The sequence below is a fragment of the Monodelphis domestica genome, chromosome 4 (assembly GCF_027887165.1).
Source record: "Monodelphis domestica isolate mMonDom1 chromosome 4, mMonDom1.pri, whole genome shotgun sequence".
NCBI classification, from domain to species: Eukaryota; Metazoa; Chordata; class Mammalia; order Didelphimorphia; family Didelphidae; genus Monodelphis; species Monodelphis domestica.
Window position 1 is genome coordinate 439,451,533 of NC_077230.1, and position 25,333 is coordinate 439,476,865.

Consider the following 25,333-nt stretch of genomic DNA (forward strand, 5'->3'; position numbering starts at 1 on the left):
AGTTAATAAGTGTATCAGTCCACATTTCAACATAAGTCCATAGCACTATCCCCTGGGCCACTAGATGTCTCAGTACCATTTTGATTTTTCTGGATTGTTCCCATAGAAACTAAAGACAAGTTATAACAGAGAGGTGGTTTGGTGCCAAATTTTGGAAAGATTTCAATGGTTTTCCAATGAAATGGGAGTTGAGAGAACATGTATGTAATGAATAAGGGCACAAAGGAAAGGGTCAGTGGGACCTACGCCTATTTCTCCCTTAGTGTCTGTGGGGATACACATGAAAAAAGTAATAACCCCTATCCTCAAGGCCAGGAAATGCCTTTATTTTAAATATATTGATAGACTATTTTTATATCATTTCCCCCAAATATATCCTCTCTTTACCCTAAGCCCAACCCCAAGAGCTATTCTTGGTAAGAAAGAAAAGAAACTCAGGAGTAGAGTGGCAAACTAATCAACCCATCAACCAAGAGTGACAGTATATCCCATAGTCCGTAGCCATAGTCTCCCTCCTCTGAAACAAAGAAAATAATGTTGTTGTTTTTTTCCATCTCCTCTCTAGGGTCAAACTTGGCCCTGAAAATTTCCCATTGTTCAGTATTTTTGTCCATTCTATTGATATGGTTGTCATCATTGAACATCTTGTTCCCTGGGGCAGATTCCTTTTACTTGGCAGCTGTCATTAGGGGTGGCCCCAGCATTTCATTTCTTAATATCCAGAAGGAGAACAAGAAGGACTGAAGGACTAGGGCAATGCTGTCACTACTGTGTTAAAAGGAATAGATATTTACTTGCTGGAAGAAGTTCAGTTTCTATACAATCCTCTTGTTCTTTGTACCATGAAATGTGGGCATTTGCTATTGATTTATGGGTAAAAAAGTAAAAAAGAATTTATATCCATGACTTCTTATAGCTATACATACATCCTAATTTATTTAGCCTTTCCCTTAACCTGTGAGGATCTAACTGCTTTATCTCCAATTCTTTATTCCTTTTCTTTGACTGAACTAATTTTCCACATGCCTAAATGTTCTATCAAGCAAGTAAATCTGTCCTCCTTTTCTGATGTTGTCATCCATGGGCTATATGCTGAGAAGGAGAACTCCAGGTTAGGGGTATGAACACTTTAGTCAATGTATTGGCAAAACTCCAAATTACTTCCCAGGATGCTTCAAAAAAAGTACAACTCCAACAACAAAGCCCTACGTATTTGCCTTTGTGTAGAACATTCATAATTTCCATCTTCTTTCATTTTCCCAATGCTCTGGGTGTAAGGAGCAACCTTAGAGTTGTGTTCATTTCCCACTCCCTTAATATTAAAATGATTTGAAGCATTTCATATGCTTGTTTATAGTTCATAATTCTATTTTTGGGAACTCTGTTTGAGAACATGAGTTGCTGGATGTATATATGTGTGTGTTACTGCTCTCCACATTTTGGACATCAAACACTTATCGGATATATCTGAAAGACAGACTTGCTTTTTCACATTCAATAGCCATCCTACTTAGTCTACTTGTAGTGAGTTGAAGTCAAAAGAGTGACAATTTCTTGTTATTGAAATGATTTATCTTATCTTTTGCTATCCGTATTAAAATAACTTCTCTCCTCCTAACTATAGCTATAGACGGTGCCTGATATGAATCTGTGTTCTGTTTAAAAATAATGTGATCTTTTATATTCAAGGTATATATTTATTTTGAGCTTTCTTGTGGTATGTGATGTAAAATTTTTGACTTAGCTGCTTTCCAGAGTTCCCAGGAGTTCTATCAATTGAGTAAAACTGCCCTAAATAATTGGTGTCCTTAAACTGGATGTTGAAGTTCAAATGGTTCGATTCTTCCTAATTGAGTTTGTTTCACTCATCTATCATTTTTCCATTTTTTTATTATTACCAAAAACTTTGGATGAATTTTGCTTTAGAGGATAATAATGTCAGACTGGAAGATATGTTTCTTTATTATTCATTTTTAATATATTAAGTTAATTTCCACAATATCCTAAACATTTAGTCTGAAAATCAACTATATATTAAATGAAATTTTGTAACTCACTGTAATTCACATCTTTGGTAATTTATTTGAAGCAACAATAAATTGATAATATATTATCAACATTTTTGTTACATTGGAACTGTCAACATGGAATTTAGGAATCCCGAACTTGTTACCTAGTGAGATCTGATGAACCCCAATTTTAGCTTTAGCTTGTAGATTGGAGACCCCAAAAGCTTGTCCTTGTTCCCTGTTCCCAGGAGAATCTACCCTGAAGGGAAATGATGACCCTGGGTGAGATAAGCATATGCTAAGGACATCCTTTGTTTTGGGTAGCGTCCCCTATTGTATTAGAACCTCTCTCTGGAAGGTCAGACCTGGGCAGGAACCATCCTTTAGTAACTTTGTAAGCAGCCCCCTTCTCTTGCACCCTAGCGTCTAGCTATGATTGCATCTTGTCAGTGTAGTTTGATCACTCCCATTTTCCTTGTAGCCATAGTGATATCAATCATCTTTCCCTGCCCCTGGTTTTCCCAAAGGGTATATAGGTTCCCCAAGTTCTTTTGTTCCTCGGAGTCCATCCTGAGTCGGTGGCACTCCCAGGGGCTGGTGATCAGGGCGTCTTGACTCTGTGCAGTCATGGAAAGCAGCTTTGTTGTCGTATTAATAGCACTAACCCCTTTTCCCTTGATTAAAGAGTGATTTTGACTATTTAATAGTTCTGTGTTTTTTCTAGTTGACAGAACATTTCAACACTGATCAATGAATAGCCCTCATATTTGTCTTTATTTTGGAATCCTTAGTAATATTTATATTTGTAATTACTATATATAAAATGCTTCTTTTAACTTTATATACATGTAGATATATGTGCACACATGTATGTATATATGTTTGTGTGTCTATACTATAAAGATTTCAAATCATATCAATCACCTAATACCATGTTGGCAAGCCTCTGGCATGTATACCAGAGGGAGCACTCAGAGCCCTCTCTTCCTGCACATGTGTCATCGCTCCAGCCCACAAATCACCAGAATTTGTTTCTAGACAGCCAGAAGGATTTGGGGCCAGGCTGCTTCCTTCCTCCTCTCCATGCCTGTCTCAGGATATCTCTCAAAGAACCCTCTAAAAGGTTCACCATCACTGAGTCCCAACATATTGATTTATTAAGCAATACATGACATTTGAAGGAGTTTGTTGGCCCAGTGGATAGAGAGCTAGGCCTGGGGACAGGATATCCTTGGTTCAAATCTGGTCTCAGATACTTCCTAGGTCTGTGATCCTAGGAAACTTGCTTTACCCCCATTGCCTAGCTCAATCACTCATCTGCTTTGAAATGGAAACTTCATATCTTTTCCAAGCTATAAGGTAAGACTTAAAATTACACAACAAATCAGGACCAGGTCTCATTAACTTGGCACTGGACCCCCAAAACAAGGGGAAACAGATTTTTATGCAGTAGAAGAAACAATTAACAGGATATAAAGCAGAACACAGTATCAGGCAATGTGATTTCTAATTGGATGGAAGATTAAGGGAGTTCCCTTGGGACAGGGAGAATGAACAAGTGCAATTCCCTGAAATCCAAAAAAATATGTCTGCCCCCAAGTGCCCATATTTAATCAAAGAACAATGAAATAGTCACTGATAAATCAATATGGGGCCAGGTTTTAGAGAAGATGTATGGGTTGCTTGAGATGTACAATTAATTGTAAGAACACTCCTCGCCACCATCTTTGGGTCTGACCGTGTTCCTGGTTAGTATAACCTCAGTCCTCAGTTAAGGGTCTCTAAGCATCAGGTAGAGGTAGTCCACTTTCCCAATATACAAGGTTAGACTCAAATGATGGAATCCAATTTTCTCCCAGTTCTAATAATTGAATAAAGTTTCCTCACAAGACAGAAATAGTGAGCTAGACCACGAACTGAGTTACAAGATGGAGTCAGCTTGGATTAGTCAATTTCCACAATTCTCTCAGATCCCACATGTGTAAGGTCCTTAGTCTTGGGTGAGGAAATATGATCTGAAGAAGGCAAAGGAGCAATGAGCCTAAGTCCTGTAAAGATTCCAATGTGAGGAATTAAATTCTAAAGTTGTGAATGGTGAATAGTGCTCTAAACAAAACAGGGAAACAGGAAGAGGGTTGGGTTTGGGGAAGATTTCTATTTTGGCAATATTGAATTTGCAATATCTCTAGAACATTCACTTTGATATCATAATGTATAGAGAGAGTGCTGAAGCTAGGAGCAGAGCCAGGAAAACATTGAAATAGAAAGGTAGAGAAGAGAATATTCAGGAATATTTTTTGATCACTGTGCCAATGCTGCATCAGCAACTTGAGGGCTAAGGGAAAAAAGATTATTTGATTTGATTATTATAAACCATTGATAAATTTAGTGACAATTTCAGCTGAGATATGGAGCAAGAAGCCAATTTATAAGAGCTCAAGAGGTGAGTGGAAGAAATGGAGGGAATAATCATAGATAGACCACAGAAAGCACAGAAATTCATCTGTGATGAGACATTTTGAGGATGGCTTGACAAGAGGGGACAAAATGAAGGATTTAAAAAGATGGACCAGAATTGGCCATGATGCCAGACATCAGAGGAGTAAGTATATGGTGAGAGAATGAAGATGAGAAGGGAAAGATGATTGTTTAGAGAGATGATCTGCTAGGGGACATAGGCTGGCATGAGATCAAGGAAACAAGTACAGAGCCTAGCTTTGACAAGCAGAAGTCATCTCTTTTTTTCTCTGCATGATACCTCACATCTAGTAAGCACTTAATAAATACCTTTTGACTTGGAGTCAGAAAGACCTGACTTCCAATCTATTGTGGAAGAGGCAAGAAGGAAGAGAGAATTTTCATGCATGCAAGACAGAAAGGTGGGGACATCATCTGTCAATCAATGTGAACATTCCATTTGGAATGTTCCCAGGAAAAACAGTTGGAACCTAGCCAGCAGATGAACTGAGAGACTTCCTTGGCTTCTGACCAAGGGAGAGATTGGCTTCTTCTGACATAGGCTGAGGCTTTGGTGTGGCTGATGTTGGTGACTGACCGTTATATACTAGGCTGATTAGAAGAAGACACAAGAACATCAATTGTCCTTCATAACTCTCTGACAGACTTTTGTGTCACAGCTGTGACAGGACTGACATGTCCCAAAATCCTCCTAAATCTCATTATAGACTAGGGATAACCCATCCCTCTCACCTCATCTTTCATCTCTGTCCTATTGTTCCCATTAAACCCCCTTACTTGAGAAAGAAAGAGAAAAGAGTTTTTCCTCATAATTCTCTATCCACTCAGGGAAGGAGGGGGGAGAGGGGAGGGGTGAAGATAAAGGCTTCAGAAGAGGGTGGTGAAGGGAGGTACTGAGGGAGGAGGAGGGTAGAAAAAATATTAATCAATTAGCCATCTAGGGAATTGATAGACACCCTCAAGTATCCCTCAAGTATCCCCCTAGTATATCTCTCTCCATTACAAATAAGCAAACCCACTGTATCCTCTAAGTAGTATCTCTCTATCTCCAAATATATCCTCTATTACAACAGTCCCTCTGAAGTATCCTCTTCATGACAATAGGCAATCCCAGTATCCATTTATTGTAGCTAGAATTATTTCCAAAGCATCTTTTTATTACAACAGCTACTAGCTCTGTGACCCTGGGCAACTCACAAAATCAATGGCTGCTTCAATTTTTCTCTTAGATACCAACCCTCCCTTTCTCTCTCCTCCATTAACACAACTTCTTTTTCCTGGCTCTTCTTCCCTGTCTTTCCAGGCTGCTCAAGGTCCCATACCTGCCTTTCAGAAAGGTGGTGAGGAATGCAATATAGAAATGTGAGTTCTTGTTATTCTTGTTATTATAACTAGTGTTATTACACTAGTCCCAGGATTTCCTAAGCTCTAACTAAGCAGCTGGTCCACTGATTATGATGGCAGCACCAATTCCATGTTAACAGCTCCTACAGTCCTGAAAATGAATTCATTATGCAGCCTGGAAAAAGCTACCTTGCTTTTGAATGTCTTGTCCTTGAAGATGTAGAGGCAGCCAGTCTTTTTCTGGAGCCCCTTGGGTAAAAGGGTCATATATAATTTTCTCCTCTTTTCTCTCCTCAAAGGAACACAGAGAAGTGTGGAGAGGGAGGTCCAAAGAGAAAGAAACCTCCACCTGTATTTGGGGGTAACTCCCCCTTCTACTCCTGCTAACTGCTCTCTTCTTCTTTGGGACCCTCTAAGAAACACCCTAGTCAACCCAGCAGAAACTCCCCTTCCATCCTACTAAAAGGAGTTCTCAGTGCAGAACCATGAGGAAGAAGGGCAGGGGCAGACCATAGAGAAGGAGTCCATTTCCTCTCCTCTAAAGCTCTGAACCAGACATAGTTCTGTGAAAAAGACCCATATAAGAGAAAGGATCTAGATTGTCACCCTTTATCACACTCCACTCACAATCCAATCATAGAAGCCTAGATTCTTTGCCATCTGGGCTGCCTTTCAGCAATACTATACAGCCTCTTCTTTCCTCCAGAATTCACCAGCCATGTACCATCTCCTAGCCCTGCCCACTTCTCTAACTCCAGCTCCTCACACTCCCTGAGATAGAGTGGAAAAGTGAGAGTGAGGGGCATGATCTACCATCAGCCATTTCCCCCATAGATTGGTCTCAGCTACTTGGAAGAAAGGACCAAGAATAGCTGGTGGCTGGGCCTAGGATGTGGTGGATTTTATTTTTAACTAAACCCTTCTTAGCTAGAAATAAAAAGATAGAAGCCAGAAATGCTCATGAAAAGGACACACAAAGCCAGGTAAGGTTAAGCTTGGCAAGCAACAACTTCCCCTTAAAATTGAAGGTATTATAAGAATATGTATTGTTGAAAGGATCATATTAATATAACAATAAAACACCTGACACAGAATTACAACAGGTCACTGAATGAAAGAATAGACATAGAAGGTAAGTACCTGGTGTGGGCCAGGGTGGCACCATGCAAACAACAGGAAATGGAGGATTTGTGACAGAGGCTGGCACTAAAGAAAAAGTGCCAGGCTGAAGAGTGTGTGAAATTGATCACCTTGATGGGGAAGGGGCCCAGGAGTTTGAAATCCTGAGGAGGAAAAGACTTTGGCTGGGGGAGAGCAGTGAGGCTCTCAGGAGAGGGGTTTTAAGACTTTCTCCTGAGGGTTACCCATTTTTCCTGCTGGTGCCTGGGACTCTTTCCCCCCAACACTTCCCAATTGAAGGGACTTTCTGAAAAGAAATCTGAGAAGACTTTAACCTCAGCTGCTGTTGCCCAGGGGTAAGGCAACATTAATTTCACTGGGGGGGGGCTCAGGCTGCCAAGGCCTGAGTTCCCCCCAAACTCGAGGAGGTAGGGGAAAGGATTTAGAGACAGGGATGCCCATCTCACATTCCTTTCCCATTCTTCCTTGCCCATTATTCCTTTTGTAGTACCTGATTGAGTTGACATTAAAAGTTGTCTGTTCCCCAAGCTGAATGTGAGTGAACAGATCAAGGGGAGACATCTTGGTCTTGAGCAATGGAGGGGGGACAAGAGGGACAAGAGTGAATTGGGGAGCACAGCTTTAGCTACAGAGGAAAGGCAGGAGGGGAAAATTCCTCAAACTCCTCTCCTCTCTCTGAGCCAACTCTAAACATCAGCTGTCTCCCCTTGTACCCCGCTTTGAGAAGGGGGCTCTCCTCTCTTTCCCCCTCTCAATACTGAAAGTCTTAATCTTTTTAAAATACAGTCAAGCAACAATTCCCATTACAATCGAAGGTATTATATGAATAGGTATTCTTGAAAGGATCATATTAGAGGGTGATCACAGCATTATACAATTGTTTCTTCTTAGTTCTCCATAGGCAAGAAAGTACATGATGAAGTCAAAGGGAGCACCCTGAGGGGATTCCAGCTGGCCAAATATGCTAGGAAGGTCAATGAATTTTTTCCTGCTTATTAGCTCTACCTCTTCAAAGACAATAAGTGCATTCGTTGTGGACATAATGAAGTGAGGTTTAGATTCACATAATGTAGAGGGTCATATTAGCAAAGAACACTGAGAAATGAGACTAAAGAAGGGAAGGTTTGCAGTAGTGATTCAGGATGTTGTAGACGTAATGGCCTTTTGAGTAGCCACATGATCTCAACATACAACTTTCTGTGGAAACACAATTATGGCAATAAAATTTCCTTCATTTGACTAGCTATATAAACCATAGACTTGCCATTATATCCTTTTTGGTCTCAGATCCTCTTGCTGTAAATTAAGGGATTTGGTCCAGATAATTTTCCATTTCTTTTATATTTTAATATTTCATGAATCACTCAGGTCCTTAGTCAATCGGAACCATTGTAAGTCTATTCTCTCATTACATTTTCCTCCTGATAACCTCAATCTTCCTCCCTCAGTCCTTCTCTTTCTCTAGGATATATGTGCTCTACAATCCAATACCTTAGTGTTCCCACAAGAAAATGCCATAAGAATATTCCTAAGCATACACTGTTTTCTCTAATAGAGCTTTCTCAAAAACATTTCCTCCCATCCTAACCCTTACAGCTTTTGTGGAAGGCTGACAACTCTGACCCTGAGGCAAGGAGTAACTGTGAAATTAGGGGTGGGGAGCAGCACACCATATTTCATCTCCTAAAAAGAAAGGTGTAACCTGCTATAGTTACATATTAATATTTTTGTGGGTGGACACCTGAGAAGGAGATTGGAAACTGAGGAAAAATGGATAGAGAAGACAAAGAGAGAGACAAAGGAATAAAGACTCAGAGACAAGGAATTAAAAAATATGGGCTCCATTATGCATGCTCCCCTGATGGAATTGAAGGAGGGCTCCACATGTGCCCTCAAACTTTTATTGGAGAGTTTAGGAATGTGGAGTGGTAGGTAGCTAATGAACATATGACATGGCATTTCTGATGTTCTGAGATGAGAATGCCATGATCTGTAACCTCCTTACCCAATGAAGATGATGTAGGGGAGGGGAATAATGGCTAGCTATAAACATTGGAAGGACACCTATAAGGGAAAGGAATTAGACTAGCTCTTGGATCAAGAAGTACCATGGACAGAGGCCTCTCCTAACCAGTTTGAACTTTTTCTGGGGAAAAAAAAGCATTTAATTTATATATATATTGTGCAGTTACTTATTGGTGTATGTGTTGTTTCCTCGAAGAAAACACAAGCTCCAGAACTATTTCATTCAGACCTAGAATGTCTTCAGATTTTAAAAGTTCTCCTTACAACAAAGGACTATCTTTTGATTTCAATATTCTACCATGTCTCTAAGGCTAGAACTCTCTGCCTTCTTATGTTGGCCCCGACTAGCCTGCTCTTCTTTGCTGGAGATTTTCCAGTTAATAATCCTGGGAAGTAGGTACCATCATTATTTTCATTTTTTCATATGAGGAAACTGAGGCTGGCTGTAGTCCAGTGACTTGCCCAGGGCTACACAATTAGTAGAAAGCTGAGACAACATGATGAATTCAAGTGTTTTATCTCCAAACCCAACATGCTTAGGCACATTGAAACATACCATCTCTCTCAGCAACATGTAATATCTGCAAAGGAAGGATGGAAGCAGGTCTCCTGTTTCATTCCAACAGAGCAGAGGCAGATGTCTAGGTCACATCACAATGACTATATCACACACACAGACTGTAGAACTTGAGGCCATTCCCCAGCTCCCCCAAGTATAAATTCCAGGGAGGTTAGTCAATGTGAGGATAGCAAAGAACCAAGGTTCCAGTGGACTGTTCCACAGAGAGGGATGAAAACATGGAGGGCTTGAGGATTTCCTAGGAATCCACTGAGGCGATAATAAGCTTTTATTAAGCTTCTGATGTGTATGCTAGAGACTGAAATAGATACTGAGGTTGAAGAGACAAAACCAAAAGTAATTTTGCCTCCATTTAATAGGAGAGAATCATGCATGCAGCTAAGCAGGGACCAAATCACTTTCAGAGGGTAGCTGTTTAAGGGCATGGCCAGGTTTAATACTCACCTGGTGGGACAGCCTCCTCTACTTTGTGAATCTGAATCATAGAGAGTCTAGAACCCATCTGGTGGGACCCTCTAATTGGGAAACACTTATCATTACCATCAACATCCTCAGCATCATGCTTATTCTAACTTCACCATGCATGAGCTGTAGGGCCTTAAGTAACTCATTTTATCTCACACCAATGACAGTTATGTCTCATCAGTTTCTTAAAATAACCCTAGAAAACAGATTGCTTGTATTATCTCCATTTTATAGATGAGGAAACCAAGGCAACAATGAAGTGACTTGCTAATGGGAATCCAGCTAGCAAGTGTTAGGCTGGATTTGAGTCAAGTATTTCTGACTTCATTCCAATCTAAGCAAGCAGGCTGGGGTGTTTGGGGTGTGGATATGTGTGGGGGTGGGTGACAGGGTATCTTCTCTTGATCACAGGTCTCCTCCTCTGGGCCCCAGCCAAGTGGAATGGCCCAGACTCTGACACCTCTGGGGGCCAGCTGTTGAGTGGGCCAGATCCTTCAAAGGAGCAACAGGATGCAGGGCAGGTACCTCTTGTCTCCAGCCCTTTCTCAGCCTCTTCCTGGTTCTCATCCCTGCCCTACATTTTGCCATCTGACCCTCGAAGCTGAAAATTGCAGACCCATCCTGATGAGATTTGGAGTGGGTGGGAGAACAGGTGTATCTCCTTGTCATTCTCAAAAGCAACCAGGTCTGAGTAGAGTACTGCCTACCTCCAGCTCCCTCCCTCACAGTCTCCCCACATCAGCCCTTTCTCCCCACATCTCTGGGTCTTAAAATAATTTTCACATGATCTGCCCTTCTCCTCCTCCCCAACACTCACTGAGTGAGATCACACGAGATTTATAAATCCCTGGGTTCAGAAGTTTCTCACTGGAGATCTCACTGTGAAAGAGAACCCTGCACTCCCAGACATCAGAGCTGCCTCCATTGATGTCGCTGTCCAGCACAACTGACTGTCAGCATCCTCCCTCTCCTGCTCCCAATAGCAGAACATGGGAAATGACCAGAGTGCATGGGGCCCTTTCTGTCTCTCCAGAGAAGAAGAGGAGTCTACTAGCTTGCTTGGGATGCAGGGTGTGGGCTCCCTAAAGCATAACGAAAGTATCAGTGGGACATGCCTCCCCCCATCCTTGTGTCTTCTCTTTTTGGTCCATCCAACACCCCCCTGGGTGAAACCGCTTCCCAGACTAGATTAACTGTAGAGCTGTGATGAGGGTTATGGGAGGACACTAATTCTCTCCAGGAGCTGGAGTTGGCATCCTGCCTTCTCTCCCTGCCACCCCTTTGCTCCCCTCCTTCATCTTGTCCTTTCTCCTTTCTTTCATATTTTCACCTTTGGAGATCAGACCCTCTGTCATCTCAGAACTGGAGTGGTTATTAAAATGTTCTAACTTGCCTCCTGCCCTCCTTGGTCTTTCTTCTCCAATATGCCTGTCACAGAGCAGTCAAAAATAGACTGTTTATTATTATAGGGCAGGAGAACTGAGCCCAATTCATCTGCCCAGCCTTAGCTGCCTTGGGGAACCTTAACAACATGAATCTGCCTTCTGCCCCAAATCCTGGTTTTCTGGTCAGATTCCCATGGAATGATGCTTGGCTGCAGACATCAAGCATGCATTGAGAGAATATAGCCAAAAATGAAGGACTCCATCAGATGACAATCAACATGGGAGCAAAGTCAAATGAGTTAGTAACATGAAGGAAGCAACAACCACAATAATACTAATGATCACTGAGAAGAGAGTAGATGAGAGAGAAGAATGCTTGGATGACGAATTTTGTATCGATTGATATTTTTGGAATATTAGGAGAACACATGGAAATCACCCATTTTGTGGAGTTGAATCAAAGGATGCTTTCTCCCCCTCAGCATCTCTCATATCTGTCCCCTTCTTTCTATTCACCATTCTACTACTACAGTTCAGGTTTCCAACATCTTTTTTTTTTGCCGAACTATTGCAATGGTGTCTTTGTTGATGTCACTGACTCAGTTTCCCGCCTTTATTTTCCATTCTTTTCAGCACTGTCAGGATAATTTTTACTGAATCTTAGTTCTTACCATGCCATTTCTTCTAGTTGAAAAACTAAATTACCTATAAATAAAATAGGCTCCCCATTACCTCAAGGATCAAATATATTCTATGTGTGGCATTCAAAACTCTTCATATGATAGACCTTCCAAATCACCAACATACATAACTACATGATATCCATTGTGGGCTACTGCTCCCAATTTAACTTTAATTTGAGGGTTGCATCTGCAAAGGGCAGCTATAATCTCAGAGTCTAGGGTTAAAATGTTCTGCTCAAGGAGAGGAATTCACAGCCCCTACAGAATGAAATCATAATGGGTTCTTTTGAGGGGAATTTAGTGCTGTTCCTCTAAGTGCTGCCAAAGATTCACAACAAGGTCCATGGTGCAAAATGTTGTGGTTCTCTCAGATTCCATAACAAAAAAGCAGAACTCATTTGCATACTTGTGAGACAACCCTGAAGTTTCAGGTATGGTTGTTGAGGTGAGATCTCTCCTAGGGAGCCTCATGCCACCCCTTAAATGTGGGTTAGGTCCATAAGCAGTGATAGGATGAGGACTGCTGGGGCAGATATATGGTCTTTGCCAAAAACCCATTCAATACCAGGTTACTCAAACTTAATTCACTAAAAGTAGGGAGGGGACTTTTTTCAGATATCCCTAGAGGCAACTAGGTTGTATTGACAAAGGCAAGTATTCTCACAGAGAACTGTGAACAATGACATTCATGACCATGATAATAGCAATTGATTTTATTTTTAATGTTTAAAATTATTTTTTATTATTAAATTTTAGAACAATTTGGACTTTCACATTCTCTCCTTCCTTTCAGTCTCTCCTCACCCACTGAGAAAGCAAGCAATATGATATCCATTATACATGTGAAATCATGTAAAACACATTTCAATATTAGTCATGCCACAAAAAGCGAGAAAAAGAAAGTAAAAAATTGTAGTCCAAAATGCACTCAGAGTTCATTGGTTTTTGTTCTGGAGGAAGATAGCAATTTCATCATAAGTCATTCTGAATTGTCTTGGATCATTATATTATGCAGAGTTGCCAAGTTTTACACAGTTCAGCATTGTTGCAATATTCTTATTATTGTGTACAATAGCTGCCTGATTCAACTCAATTTATCTTGGATCAGTTCATTTAAGTCTTCCCAGGTTTTTCTGAACCTCCCATTGTCATTTTTAAAATATACTAATTTTTTACAATTATATGCAATAATTTTTAACATTTATTTTCTAAAATTCTGAGTTCCAAATTCTCTCTGCCACTCCATTCCCTCTCATATTCCTGAAATGCTAAGCAATTTGGTCTAACTTATACATGTATGATCAGGCAGACCATATTTCTACATTGGCTGTGTTGTGAAAGATTTGTTTAAAGCAAAACAAAAATGAAAAACACATGAAAAATAAAGTGAAAAATTATTTTCTTTGATCTGCATTTTGATTTGGATAGAAAACATTTTTCAATGTCCATCATGAATCCTTTGCAATTGTCTTGGATCACTGCATTGCTGAGAATAGCTAAGTCATTCTTTGTTGATCATCATATGTGGTTGTAATTGTGCACAATGATTTCTTGATTCTACTCACTTTATTTTGCATCAATTCCTATAATTCTAACTCTTTCTGAAACTATCCCCTTACCCCCTGAGAGTTAGCTTATCTCTTCCTTATGATCCCTTCTGTTTTTCAGGTGAGTTGAATATACCTCTCAAATAAGTTAAGATTTGGGAAAGAGTTAGGCCTCCCAGAGAAAGGAGACTAAATGTCCTCAACTTCCCAAATTCAGATCTAGCATTTCTTTTAGAGAATTGACAATGGGTGAAAGTATGGAAACATGAATAAAAGTGATAAGTCCATCAGTATGATGAAGCCTGAAAATTGGTTCTTTCTTAGCTTAGTGTTTAGAACCATTCTTATCACCCTCAGCTGTGTCATCATTCTTTTCTTCCTCTATTGGCCTTATTTTGCCATCCTATATTGGTGAGTTCAGAATGAGGATGTGAAGAACTCAGTAGGTGAGGGAAAAACAATGGGCTGAGGGTCAGGATCTGTAAAATGAAGAGCTATCAGTAGAGAATTTAAGGTCCCTTCTATTTATGATCTCGATGAAATTTGTTCCTGTCATCATTCTTACCAGGAGCCACACAAGGAGAACTTACTTGGAAGTAGGAATGCTTAGCTCACCTTCCCAGCTTCTCTTGAGTTATCTACCCCCTCTCCCATGTGACTATAGACCCCACCTACTGGAAAGCTTCCATGGTGAGAGAGGGGAATACATTTGTCTTTCAGACTGACCTTCTCACATTGGCCCTTTGTTTGATTCATATCATCCCTGGCCGATGGCATCTTCCTTACTGTATTTGGCTCCCCTCAATGGTGTAGTCAAAGAGGTGACCAAGTATAAGCATTCTGGAAATAAATGCGGGGGGGGGACAATTATCCATGGTTCATGCCTGAGGACTTTGAGAACTAACAGAACCTTCTGTCCATGCCAGGCATAGACATGGTCAAGCAGAGACAGATCTATCAACGAGTATTCTCCATTCCATCCCCCTCCTGGGAAATAACCCAGTCTTATCCTTGGCCCCAGCACATATGGTCTTGTCCCTGGTATCATCTGTTTATTTATCTCAGATTCATTATTGTTTATTGCTCTTGGCCCTCAATGATAATTATTGATCTTTCTTCAACTTTGTATTTTTTCCACAGTCACCAGGGGCTGAAGACCATGAAGGAATGACATATAGCCAAGAGAACATAAAGACCCTGCATGAGGGGAAGCCGGATCCTCAAAGAGAATGTAATCTATACAACTGTAGCTAAGCATTAAGGGACAAGCAGAGTCACATGGATCATTTAAAAAAGACAGACATGAACTTCAAACAGTAGGCTTGGTACCCAATGTGTCAGTTGGGCAAATGGTCCCATAGGGGGCTATACAAATTTACCCTGTGTGGAGTCCCCAGTGAAGAGGGCACATCTCTCCATCAACTTTCTGTCATCTGACCTGTGGTTTACCATCTACAGATACAGATATGTTAATAACTCTTGTCCTTGATTTATCAACGACAGCTGGAAGAACATCTTATTTTATTTTTTGTGCTTCTGATTTTCCTAGAGGAAGAACATTTTTAAAAGCCTTTAGAGTTCCAAAAATACTATATGACTGTTAACTTGTGTTATGAATAGTCTGTGTACTCATAAAGCAGGACAATATTTTGCATGCTAGAATATTTTTGTTCTTTCTTTCAGTGGGTAAAGTAAGTTAAAGAATTGTTTAACTTTCAGTTGTATTTGAAATGACTCATCTTTTCAGGTTTCCTAAGAAGGGAGGTTGGGAGAAATTCCTAGGATGTACTCAAATCCATATGAAAATTTCAGATTTTTTCATTTTACTTCAGTGTTCATATCAGGGGCCAATTCCTCCATGTAGCTTTACCTAGAACTCTGCTTTTAGTATTTTCTTCCTTCTCTAACACTCCTCACACACTCTATCCCTTTTATTTTCTACTCATCTGCAAACACATGCAACACTATTTTGGGGTCTGCTTGCTTATCTTGGAGTTGGACTAGCAGGTTGGGTCTCCAGGAAAGCAAATATTACTTTGCCCACTGAAGGATTAACAAAGGATTTGTGGTTTCTAACATTATAGCTCCTCAGCCCCCATCAATTACCCATAATCAACCAACCAGTTAATATCAATTAGTTTTGATAAAAAAGAACAGTAATGTTAAGAAGGATTGCAATTATATAAATATTTGCTAATCTAAGGACATACTGAACAAGCAATGGAGAGAGTGAGCTCAGAAATATTGAGGACCCTTTGGTGGAACTTTTGGAACGAAGGGATACCCTCTGGTCCTTTCCCCCATCTCTGCTCTCTTTGAGAGACAGAGAAATATGTATGGTTTTATGGACCATTTGTTGTGGTTCCATATTGCTCTCCACAATGATTGTGTTAGTTCTACCAACAGTGTATTAGTGTCTGAATGTCCTACATTCCCTCAAACATTTGTCATTTCCCTTTTTGGTTGCATTAGTCAATCAGATATGTGTGAGGTAGTATCTCAAAATGGATTTAATTAACATTTCTTTAACTGTTAGTAATTTGGATAATTTTTGTATGCCTATAGATATTTTAAACCATACATGCACATATATAAACACTTATTGACATGTATGTTTGCATATATGTATATCTGCATATCTTTGAATTTTTACTTTTATTTATCTCGTTTATAAAGTATTTTACAAATGTACCTGATTTGAAATTTGCAAAAGTTCTATGAAGTTGATGCTGTTATTACTTGCATTTTACTGATAAAAGAACAGAAGCTAAGAGACAGAGGTAAATGAATGACCCAGGCTTTCACAGCTATAAAGTGTCTGATGTGGATTTTGAACTCAGGTTTTCATGACTCTCAATACTCACTGAATCACTTTGAAGTGGTTTAAAAAGTGCTTTGAAACATGCAAGGTGGATCAGAGTCGAGAACTTGTTCTTCTTTCAGAGTTCCATAACTCTATGGATCTTTGTTTTTTGGGAGATCCATTTTCTTTTATTTGTTCTCTTTCTTTATAAATAGAGCCCATGGAAGTCAATTTATGGCATGTGTTTGAAGGGAAACTAGGTAAGAGAGAATTGGTTCAGAAGTGATTCAGAATAGAGAACAGATAGTGTAGATCAGGAAGCAAGTCTTATTGGGACTTTGGAATGGAACAGAAGACTCACTGTGATAGACTCCTGACATCAGTTTGGTTTGGTTCAAGCCTCCTTATTTCTCCAAGAGTTGGCTGTTTTCTTGACCCCAAAAATGTGATGGATAACTTGAAATCCATACAACCTTTTGATCTCAAGAAGTCCTTTCTGTCTGTTCAGCCTTGCTTCTCTAGGCAGAGATCCTCTGGCTTCTTCTCAACTTTTTGGGCTTTGAAGTCATTGCTCAAAAGTATAACAATGACAGCTAGAATCAATGCAGCCAGGATGATACGAGTAAGATTGATCACAGTATAAGCTATCTGCGTAGAGTCTGAGGGAGAAGAGGGAATGAAGCTATTACTGACGAGAATATTTTCAGAAGCCATAGAAATAGGAGTTCACACATCTCCCAAACAAGGTTCCCTGAATCTTGGTCCCAGTCAAGTCCAAAGGGAAAAATGTGATCCCAAAGAAGCAGAAGCATCCTTTTACTTAGAAGTTGGGAGTCCTTTTATTGAGTGGTCTTCCAGCTTGGGAATTCTGGGAGTGTAGGCTTTGGGGACTCTCTAAATATCAGACCCTGCTTCCAGGGCTCAGCTGTCCACTTGACATGATGCTGAGCTCCTCTCTGTTGAAAGAGTTCAGCTCTTCAGGGCTGTTAACTGGCTCTTTACTCACACTCACTAGGTTGTGGTAGCTGGAAAGTCTCCAGCTAAGAAGGACATGCTACTCAGGGCAAAGTTCTTTCTACATGAAATATGAGCCTTGATGACCCTAGAAAATACAGGGAGCATGCCATAGGCTGACAAAGACTGTTTTTTTTCCACTTCCTATGCCAAGTGATGATTCAAAATTCATGATTCCAAATTAATTTGCTTGGGAAATAGAAAACTGATGTCACTCCCATTTAACCACTTATATTTAATTTCTGACCCTATTAAAACATATGTGGAATATATACAATATATAATGGTATATTTATATATTATATAATTTATGTTTCAAATATGTTATAGATAATATATTTGTATATTATACAAGTTATATATACTATATCAATATGTAAAAATGAACATATGGTGACTATGTAAAATATATATGTAATATATTTGTATAATAAACAAGTTATGCATATTGTGTGTTTGTCAATATATATGAGAATATGTGAATAAGAAATTTTGCAATTCCAGTAATAAGTAGTAGCAGCCTGGAGAAGAGGAGGAAGAGTAAGAGGAGAAAGAAGAGAAGAAAAAGAAGAGGAAAAGGAGGAGGAAAAAGAAGAAGATGATGATACAAGATAGATTTCACAATGTATGACTAGGAAAAAGATTCTTAAATAAATGAATAGAGAAGTTGATAAAAGATCTATAAAAACCATTTGTTTTCTGTGACATTTAAAACATTTGCATGAAGAAAGTCAATGAAGAAATGGCAAGAGATTGGTTTGGACCCATGACTTCATGGCTATAGGGAACTTTCAGGTGAGTAAGTTTTACTAGCAGTGGGTTTGATAACATTGTTTTAAGCAAATTGAACTTTTAGGGGATATGATTCATCCAGCAAGTTTATGTCAAAATAAACAGTCTAAGACAGGAAAATATCAATTGTGCAAAATATAAACTTATATCCAATATTTTTCTAAGAGCCTGGCATTCAGCATATGTGGAGAATTAATATGAATATATAAGCCCAAGTGCCAGTTCTCAATATTTAAATAATTAAAGAATATGAAGAGCTGCCAAAAGAATTCTAAACTATTACCATTCATATGAAAGACTGTTCAAGATCATTGACAAAAAGAGAAATGCAGATCAAAACAACTTGGAGATTTCAGTTCTTATTGAGGAAATGCATAAATATGTCAAAATATGGAAATGATCAGTGTTGAAAAGATTATATTGTGGGTTTAGATGTGAATTGTTCAATTCATTCTCTAAAATGATTTTGGAATTATGCAAAATCAATAACTAAAATATCTATTTCCTTTTACTGTAAACCTCAAAATTTCTTAGACTTATAAATGTTGGAAATTTCACCATTGGGAAATTTCATACTTGAAAAATTTCCTATTGATAGTGGGTCTTGACTATTGGAATGTGAACCCCATTGGCATGGGAGGTTCCTTCTCCTCCCTTCTTAAGATTACTTTAGGACAGAAACCTTTTGCTGAACAATGGAAAGGACTTTGACCTATGCTTAAGCATAGAACAGGGATTTCTTTGAGTCATGATTGATTTTAGAATTGATACAATGGAGATACTTGGAATCAATCTCCACCCTACTCAGTCCTAACAGGATTGAGTAAGGGCTGCAGCATAGATCAAAATTTAATTATTCCAATCTCTACCCTACTCAGGTTAACAGGATTTAGAAAGGGCTGTAGCAAAGGATCAAAGATTTAATTATTTGAAAATATGACCTTCAACAGACATGTGCAAAGCCACAGACCTCTAGGTGGTCCTGGGTTAAGCTAGAGCCTCCATTGGCACAGGGAAATTGATGGACAGGTGATTGGTAGATGTGAGGACTGAGGGGAGGGAACTTGGATGGTTTCCTTAAGGATAGGGGGGTCTGGAGACTGGAGGTGGTGGAGGAGTTTGCGGGAGTGGTTGCGGTGTGCTCTGAGAAGCTTGCGCTGAAGGAAGCTGAAGGTGGGGGCCCCGGAGACTGTTTCTCCATTTTTCGTCACGTGAGTAATAGGGACTGATCTCTTTTCTTTGCCCCAGCTATCTAAGGGGTGGGGCCTTTTGTCCCAGCCTAAACAGAAGGGGTATTTAAGCCCTATTCCCTTCTCTCCCCTTTCTCTCTCCCTCTAATCTCTCTATCTCTAATTCCTTTCTTCCTCCTGTTTGTAATTAAAACTCCATAAAAGGTTGACGGCTGACTTGAGTTTTCATTAAGGAATTACATAGCTGAATTCCTTGGCGACCTTAAATTAATATATATCAGTCTTTTAAAAGTGATTTCCTTGTCACATTACCCAGGGATTCCCCTGCTAACAAGTCAAAATGTAATGTCTCACAATAGAGTCTCTTCTCTCTCCTTACACAGAGGAGATATATGAGATATATCATATTTTTAACTATAAGAAATCTGGCCCTGATATTATTGGGTTAGGTTTGGTTGTTAATTTTTGTTTTTTTTTTGGGGGGGGGTTTGCATAAGAAATGTCATCCATCTCCCTGCTGAATATTTATATTCTCCTCTGAGGCCTCTGAGGCCAGCAGGAGGCCAAAGAACAGAAGAGATGCTCAAGTGGCAGCACTGTTCTCTCTAGGAGTCTGGGGAAGGTGGGTCACTATCTCTTGGGGATTTGCCTCTTCCTCTTTCTTCTCATTCCTTGTGCACACTACCCTGAGGGGCAGAAAATGCCAACTCTTCTCATTTTCTGGAGTTCTCAAGGAGCAGGAAATATTGTCTTGCCTTTGCCCCAGTTTATTGAGTTTACAGGTCTTGAAATAGGGGGTGAGAAAGTGAAGATGTGGCACGTCCCCATTTCCTTTTTCTCATTACATCTGCCCTCCCAACTCTACTTTGGTGATCCCATATCTCCACTCCCACTGAGGCCCAAGGAAGTGAAAATTATTCTGTATTATTTAATAAAAGATTCTATTCTGTCTTTGACCCTATTTTCTATTCCTGCTCCACTTTGTCAGGCCAGAGTTCTGTGTTCTTGATTCAAGCTCAGGGATGCAGTTTCCACTGGGAACTAATTTAAAGATGTGGTTGACTAGTATCACTCATACCATGAGGTCCAGGGCCAGCTGTTTCTTGTCATTAAGCCCCAACCAGCCTTACCTGGTGTCATTCCCTCCCCCAAAGATAGGTCTCTCTTTTTGCCTGCCCTTGTACAAGGAGAGGAGCTCTGACGTGCTCCAAGGGGCCCAGAAGGCAAGTGGTACTGATACCCGAGGGAAGTTTACAAGAGGCAGATGGGACCCATGAAATAATGAACACTCCTCAATGGTAAAAGAAGGGCATGAAGATCCACACCTGAATGCCAACTCACTTTTCTTAGTTGAGCCAATGATAATAATATTCCTCAGACCTTCCCTTCTCTCTAACTTGTCAATAAAGAGGGTCTCCTTCTTCTCCCAGGTCTATTGGACTTACTGAGGTGGACAGGTTGATCCACGTTGTTAACAGTTATAGGAATCACTTTTCAGAAACTGCTTTTGCTCAGTCTGTACCTCAGTATACCTTTTGAATTCGCTCATGATAGGCCCTCTTAAATTTTCCAGCTTTCCCTCGGGCCTGGCACCTGACTGGGTTTTATTTTTTACATTTAAAAATCTTTATTCTGAGAAGGGGTCTAAGGGTATCACCAGACTGTCACTGACACCATAACACCACTAAGAAGTGCCTCTATCCCTGAGCCAGCCCTGATTCTGTCCAGGAAACCTCCCAACCCTCAAGCCACCCCTTCTTACTCATCTTCCTCCATCCTGCACAATGGAGCCGCATCCCCTTCTCACCTTTCACCCTGATGATCAGGGCAGTGCTGGCCTCTGATTCTCTTTTTTGGTTCTGGGATCCAAAATACTTGCAGATATAGTTCCCAGAATCCCGAGCTGTCACAATTAGTAGGCTGAAATAAGCCCAGGACCTGGACGTCCTTTGGCTCTGTAAGACCTGTGGATTGCCCTCCTTGAGCAGAAGATATGTCCATTGCTGGGGAACTAAAGCATCATTCTCTGGCCTCTTGCACTTGAGAGTCATATTGCTCCCTGGGGCCATGATAAGGGCTGTCTCAACTGAGAGAGTGGGCTTGGGGAGAGAACCTGGAAGAGAGAAGACATGAACTAGGATCAGAACACTTGGGTTAACTCTGCTTAGAACTGTCTGAATAACCTTGGACAAATTCCATTGCTTTCATTCACAATTTTGTCATCTATGCAATGAGGGGACCTGACTTAATAATTGCTAGTATTCTCCCAATCTATGAATATAAAAATGAAACTTTTAAATTACATTTCAACTCATACCTTCTTTCCCCCTAGAACTGTTGATGACTCAAAGTGGGGAAATCATCTGAGAACTGATCTCATCACCCCCCTTCTTTTATTCCTTGTTCATCACAGAAAGGATCAGTGTCTAAGCTAAGACCAGGCAGATGCCTCTCATATAACAGTGAACATTCCTTAATTATCAGAAAGTGCAATGAAGAGCCCCACCTGAAAGCCAATCCACTTATCTTAGTTGAGCCAGTCATAATGGTTCTCAGACCCCTCCCTGCTATTTCCAACTCATCAATCAAGAGGGTCTCCTTGTCCTCACAGCGTCATTGACCTTATTGAGGTAGAAGACTGATCCATTTTGTTAATCCTTATACACACTACTGTTAATAAACTGATTTGGCTCAGAGTATGTACCTCAGTTTACCTATTGAATTTATTTGTGACAAGACCTTTTAAATTTCTTACCTTTCTCTCAAACCTGGTTCCTGAGTGGATTTTATTTTTAAATTTGAAAAATCTTATTCTGAGAAGGGATCTGTGGGTTTCACCAGATTGCCACCGACACCACGAAACTACTGTGGAGAGTACCTCTGTCCTTGAGCCAGCCCTGATCTTATCCAGGGGAATCCCCTGAACCCTTAAGCTACCACTTCCTCCTCTCCTTCCTCCATCCTGTATATTGGAGTCACATCCCACATCCCTTCTCACCTTTCACCCTGATGACCAGGACAGTGCTGGCCTCTGACTTTCTTTGTGGATTCTGGGATCCAAAGTACTTGCAGCTATAGTTCCCAGAATCCTGTGTTGTCACAAACAGTAGGGTGAAATAAGCCCAGGACCTTATTGTGACTTGGTTCTGTAAGGGCCGTGCATTGCCCTCCTTTAGAAGAAGGTATGTCCATAACTGAGGAACTAAAGCATCTTTTTCTTGTCTCTTGCACTTGAAAGTCATATTGCTCCCTGTGGTCATGATAAGGGCTGTCTCAGCTGAGAAAGTGGGCTTTGGGAGAGGCCCTGGAAGAGAGAAGACACTGCAGTAGGAGTCGGAACACTTATTCATATCCTAGCTGTGCTGTGAACCCATCTGAGTGACTTTGGACAAATCCCACTGCTTTCATTCCCAATTTTGTCATCAGTACAATGAAGGGACCTCATTCATTTTATTTTACACTTTTGAAAAACGTTATTCTGAGAGGGGTCTCTTGGTTTCACTAGACTGCCACTGAAATGATGACACCATTAAGGGGAGATACCTCTGCTTGTGAACCAGCCATGATCCTGTATAGGAGAGTCCTCCCAACCCTCAAGCCATCCTTTCCTCTTATTTCTCCACCATGCACAATGGAGTCATATCCCCTTCCCACCTTTCCCCCAGACTTCCAGAGTACTACTGGCCTCTGACTTTCTTTCTGGGTTCCTGTAGCTATAGTTTCCGGTGGGCTTGAGGAGAGATCCTGGAAGAGAGAAGACATTGTACTAGGATCAGAATACTTGGGTTCACATCCCATCTCTGCTTAGAACTGTCTGAGTGACCTTGGACAAATGCCATTGCTTTCATTCCCAATTTTGTCATCTGTGCAATGAGGGGACCTGACTTAATAATCACTAGTACCCTCCCAATGCATGAATCTAAAAGGAAAACCATCACATTAAATCTCAACTCACACCTTCTTTTCACCTAAATTTGGTGACTCAAAGTAAGGAAATCATCTGAGAACTGATGTACCTTGTGAACCATGGAAAGGATCAATGTCAAGGTAAGGCCTTGCCTGCAACATAGTTGAGAAGTCACAGATCCCATGTTCTAAGCCAGTTTCCATGTTACATCTTTGAGGCAAAACTCTTGCCCTCCCTAAGACTCATTTCCTCATCTGTAACATTATATTTTAAAATTTCAAAGCTGGCAGGATGATGGTATTCTTAATGGAAATGGGAAAGTTAGGAGTGAAATCCTTTCTCTCCAGGGAAGAGGAGAGCATATTTGGAGCTTGCCAATTTTAAGAGGACAAAAGTAAAAATAATTCAAGAGGTCAAATGTTAAAAAAGCAATGAATGGCCTGGATGTTGATCTGGAAGACATCTGAGCAGATAGGATGATTTAATCCAGAGGAGATGATCAAAAGTCTAATTGAGTATATAGAGAGAAGATAAGAAAACCAGGGACAGAGCCTTGAGGAAAACATTCATGTGGTCCAACAAAGAGGACTGAGGTGAAGTAACCAAACAAAAAGGGTAGTCACCAAGACTCTGGGAAGAGGGAGTAATGAGGAGAAAAAGGAAGTCATTGGTGTCAAAAGCTGAAGAGAGGCCAAGAAGGAAGAGGAATCAGGAAAAGGTCTCGGATTTGTCACATAAAGACAGCGTGAGCATTTTGATGAGAGTGTCTTAGAGTGAAGAAGGCCAAAGTCAGACTGAGAAGTGAATGATAGGAGAGAAAACTGAGATAAAGGATGTAAACAATTTTGGTATGCATTTATCTGGGACATGAAGGAGAGAAAAAAAGAGTCTAAATCAAGGGAACATATATGTTCATTTATATATATATATGAGGAGATTTGGAGGATTTTGTTATGTGTAGTTTTTTAGATAGCAGAGAAGGAACAAAGTGATAGGGAGAGAGTTTGAAGGCTGAAATACAGTGAAGGTGTATGGTGAATGGTGAGAATAAATTTGTCAGAGAAGATGGGATGTATTGGCTGAAATGAGAAGAAAGGCCAGCATAATAGGAGAGAATGTCTTTCCTTATACGAAATCACCAATGGACACACAAACTGGTTGGGGAAAGAGTGGTGGAGGTGGAGACCAAATAAAGTGGCTTGCAAGATCACTGCTCTTTGGGGGATGCACAGGTCACTGGCCTTGAAGTCAGATGCCATCAGTTCAAGTTTTAAGATTCTCTCTTATCATCTAAGGTCACTTAGCTTCTGGGGCTTTTTCTCTTCATCATTAAAATGAATGGTTAGACAAATTGACCCACCAGATCCATTTTAAGGTGTAAATCATTGCCCTCCTCATGGTATATTAATGTGAGAATTCATGACAATCTTGCTACCTCTTGGAACCTTGCTTTCCTCCCCTGAAAAACAGGGGGGTTGAAGGACAGCAATGGATCAATTCATCAACACACATGTATTGAACACCTACTATATCGTAGAGCTCTAAGCATTTGTTAAAGTACATAAAAATGAATAGAATCTGAACTTGGAGGCAAAGGTACTAAGTAGATGATGGTGGGGTGGATTGAGGTGTCAACTTCCTGTGGGATATGATCCTCTAGGTGAATATTAGAAGAAAATAGGTATTCCAGAAGGCAAAGACATGGAAGATAGCCAATACAAGGTCCTGGAAGTGGAAAATGGAGAATTTCTATTTGATGGGGCCACTGGGAGTTGATGGAGTTGATAGAGGAAGTTACATGGGATCATTGATTTACACCAGGAAGGAACTTCAGAGGTCATTCCATTCAACCCCCTCATAATTTGGATGGGAAAGGAGATTAGATGGGACAAGTAGGTTTCAGAAGCAGAGTTTAAATCTAATCAAAGTCCAGCATTCTTTCTACATGAAAAAAAAATCAAGAAGAGAGTT

The 25,333-nt window shown here is 40.3% G+C and overlaps 1 protein-coding gene across 1 annotated transcript; it reads right to left on the bottom strand.

The window, feature by feature from the left end:
• Positions 1–16,963: 16,963 nt before the first annotated feature.
• Positions 16,964–23,565, bottom strand: LOC103093265 (osteoclast-associated immunoglobulin-like receptor). The gene is made up of 5 exons (XM_056826268.1): positions 23,472–23,565; positions 23,110–23,199; positions 22,454–22,759; positions 21,263–21,568; positions 16,964–17,118 (listed from the first exon to the last, which is right to left on the bottom strand). Exons 1-5 carry the CDS (start codon positions 23,563–23,565, stop codon positions 16,964–16,966), a joined length of 951 nt encoding a protein of 316 aa, XP_056682246.1.
• Positions 23,566–25,333: the final 1,768 nt, after the last annotated feature.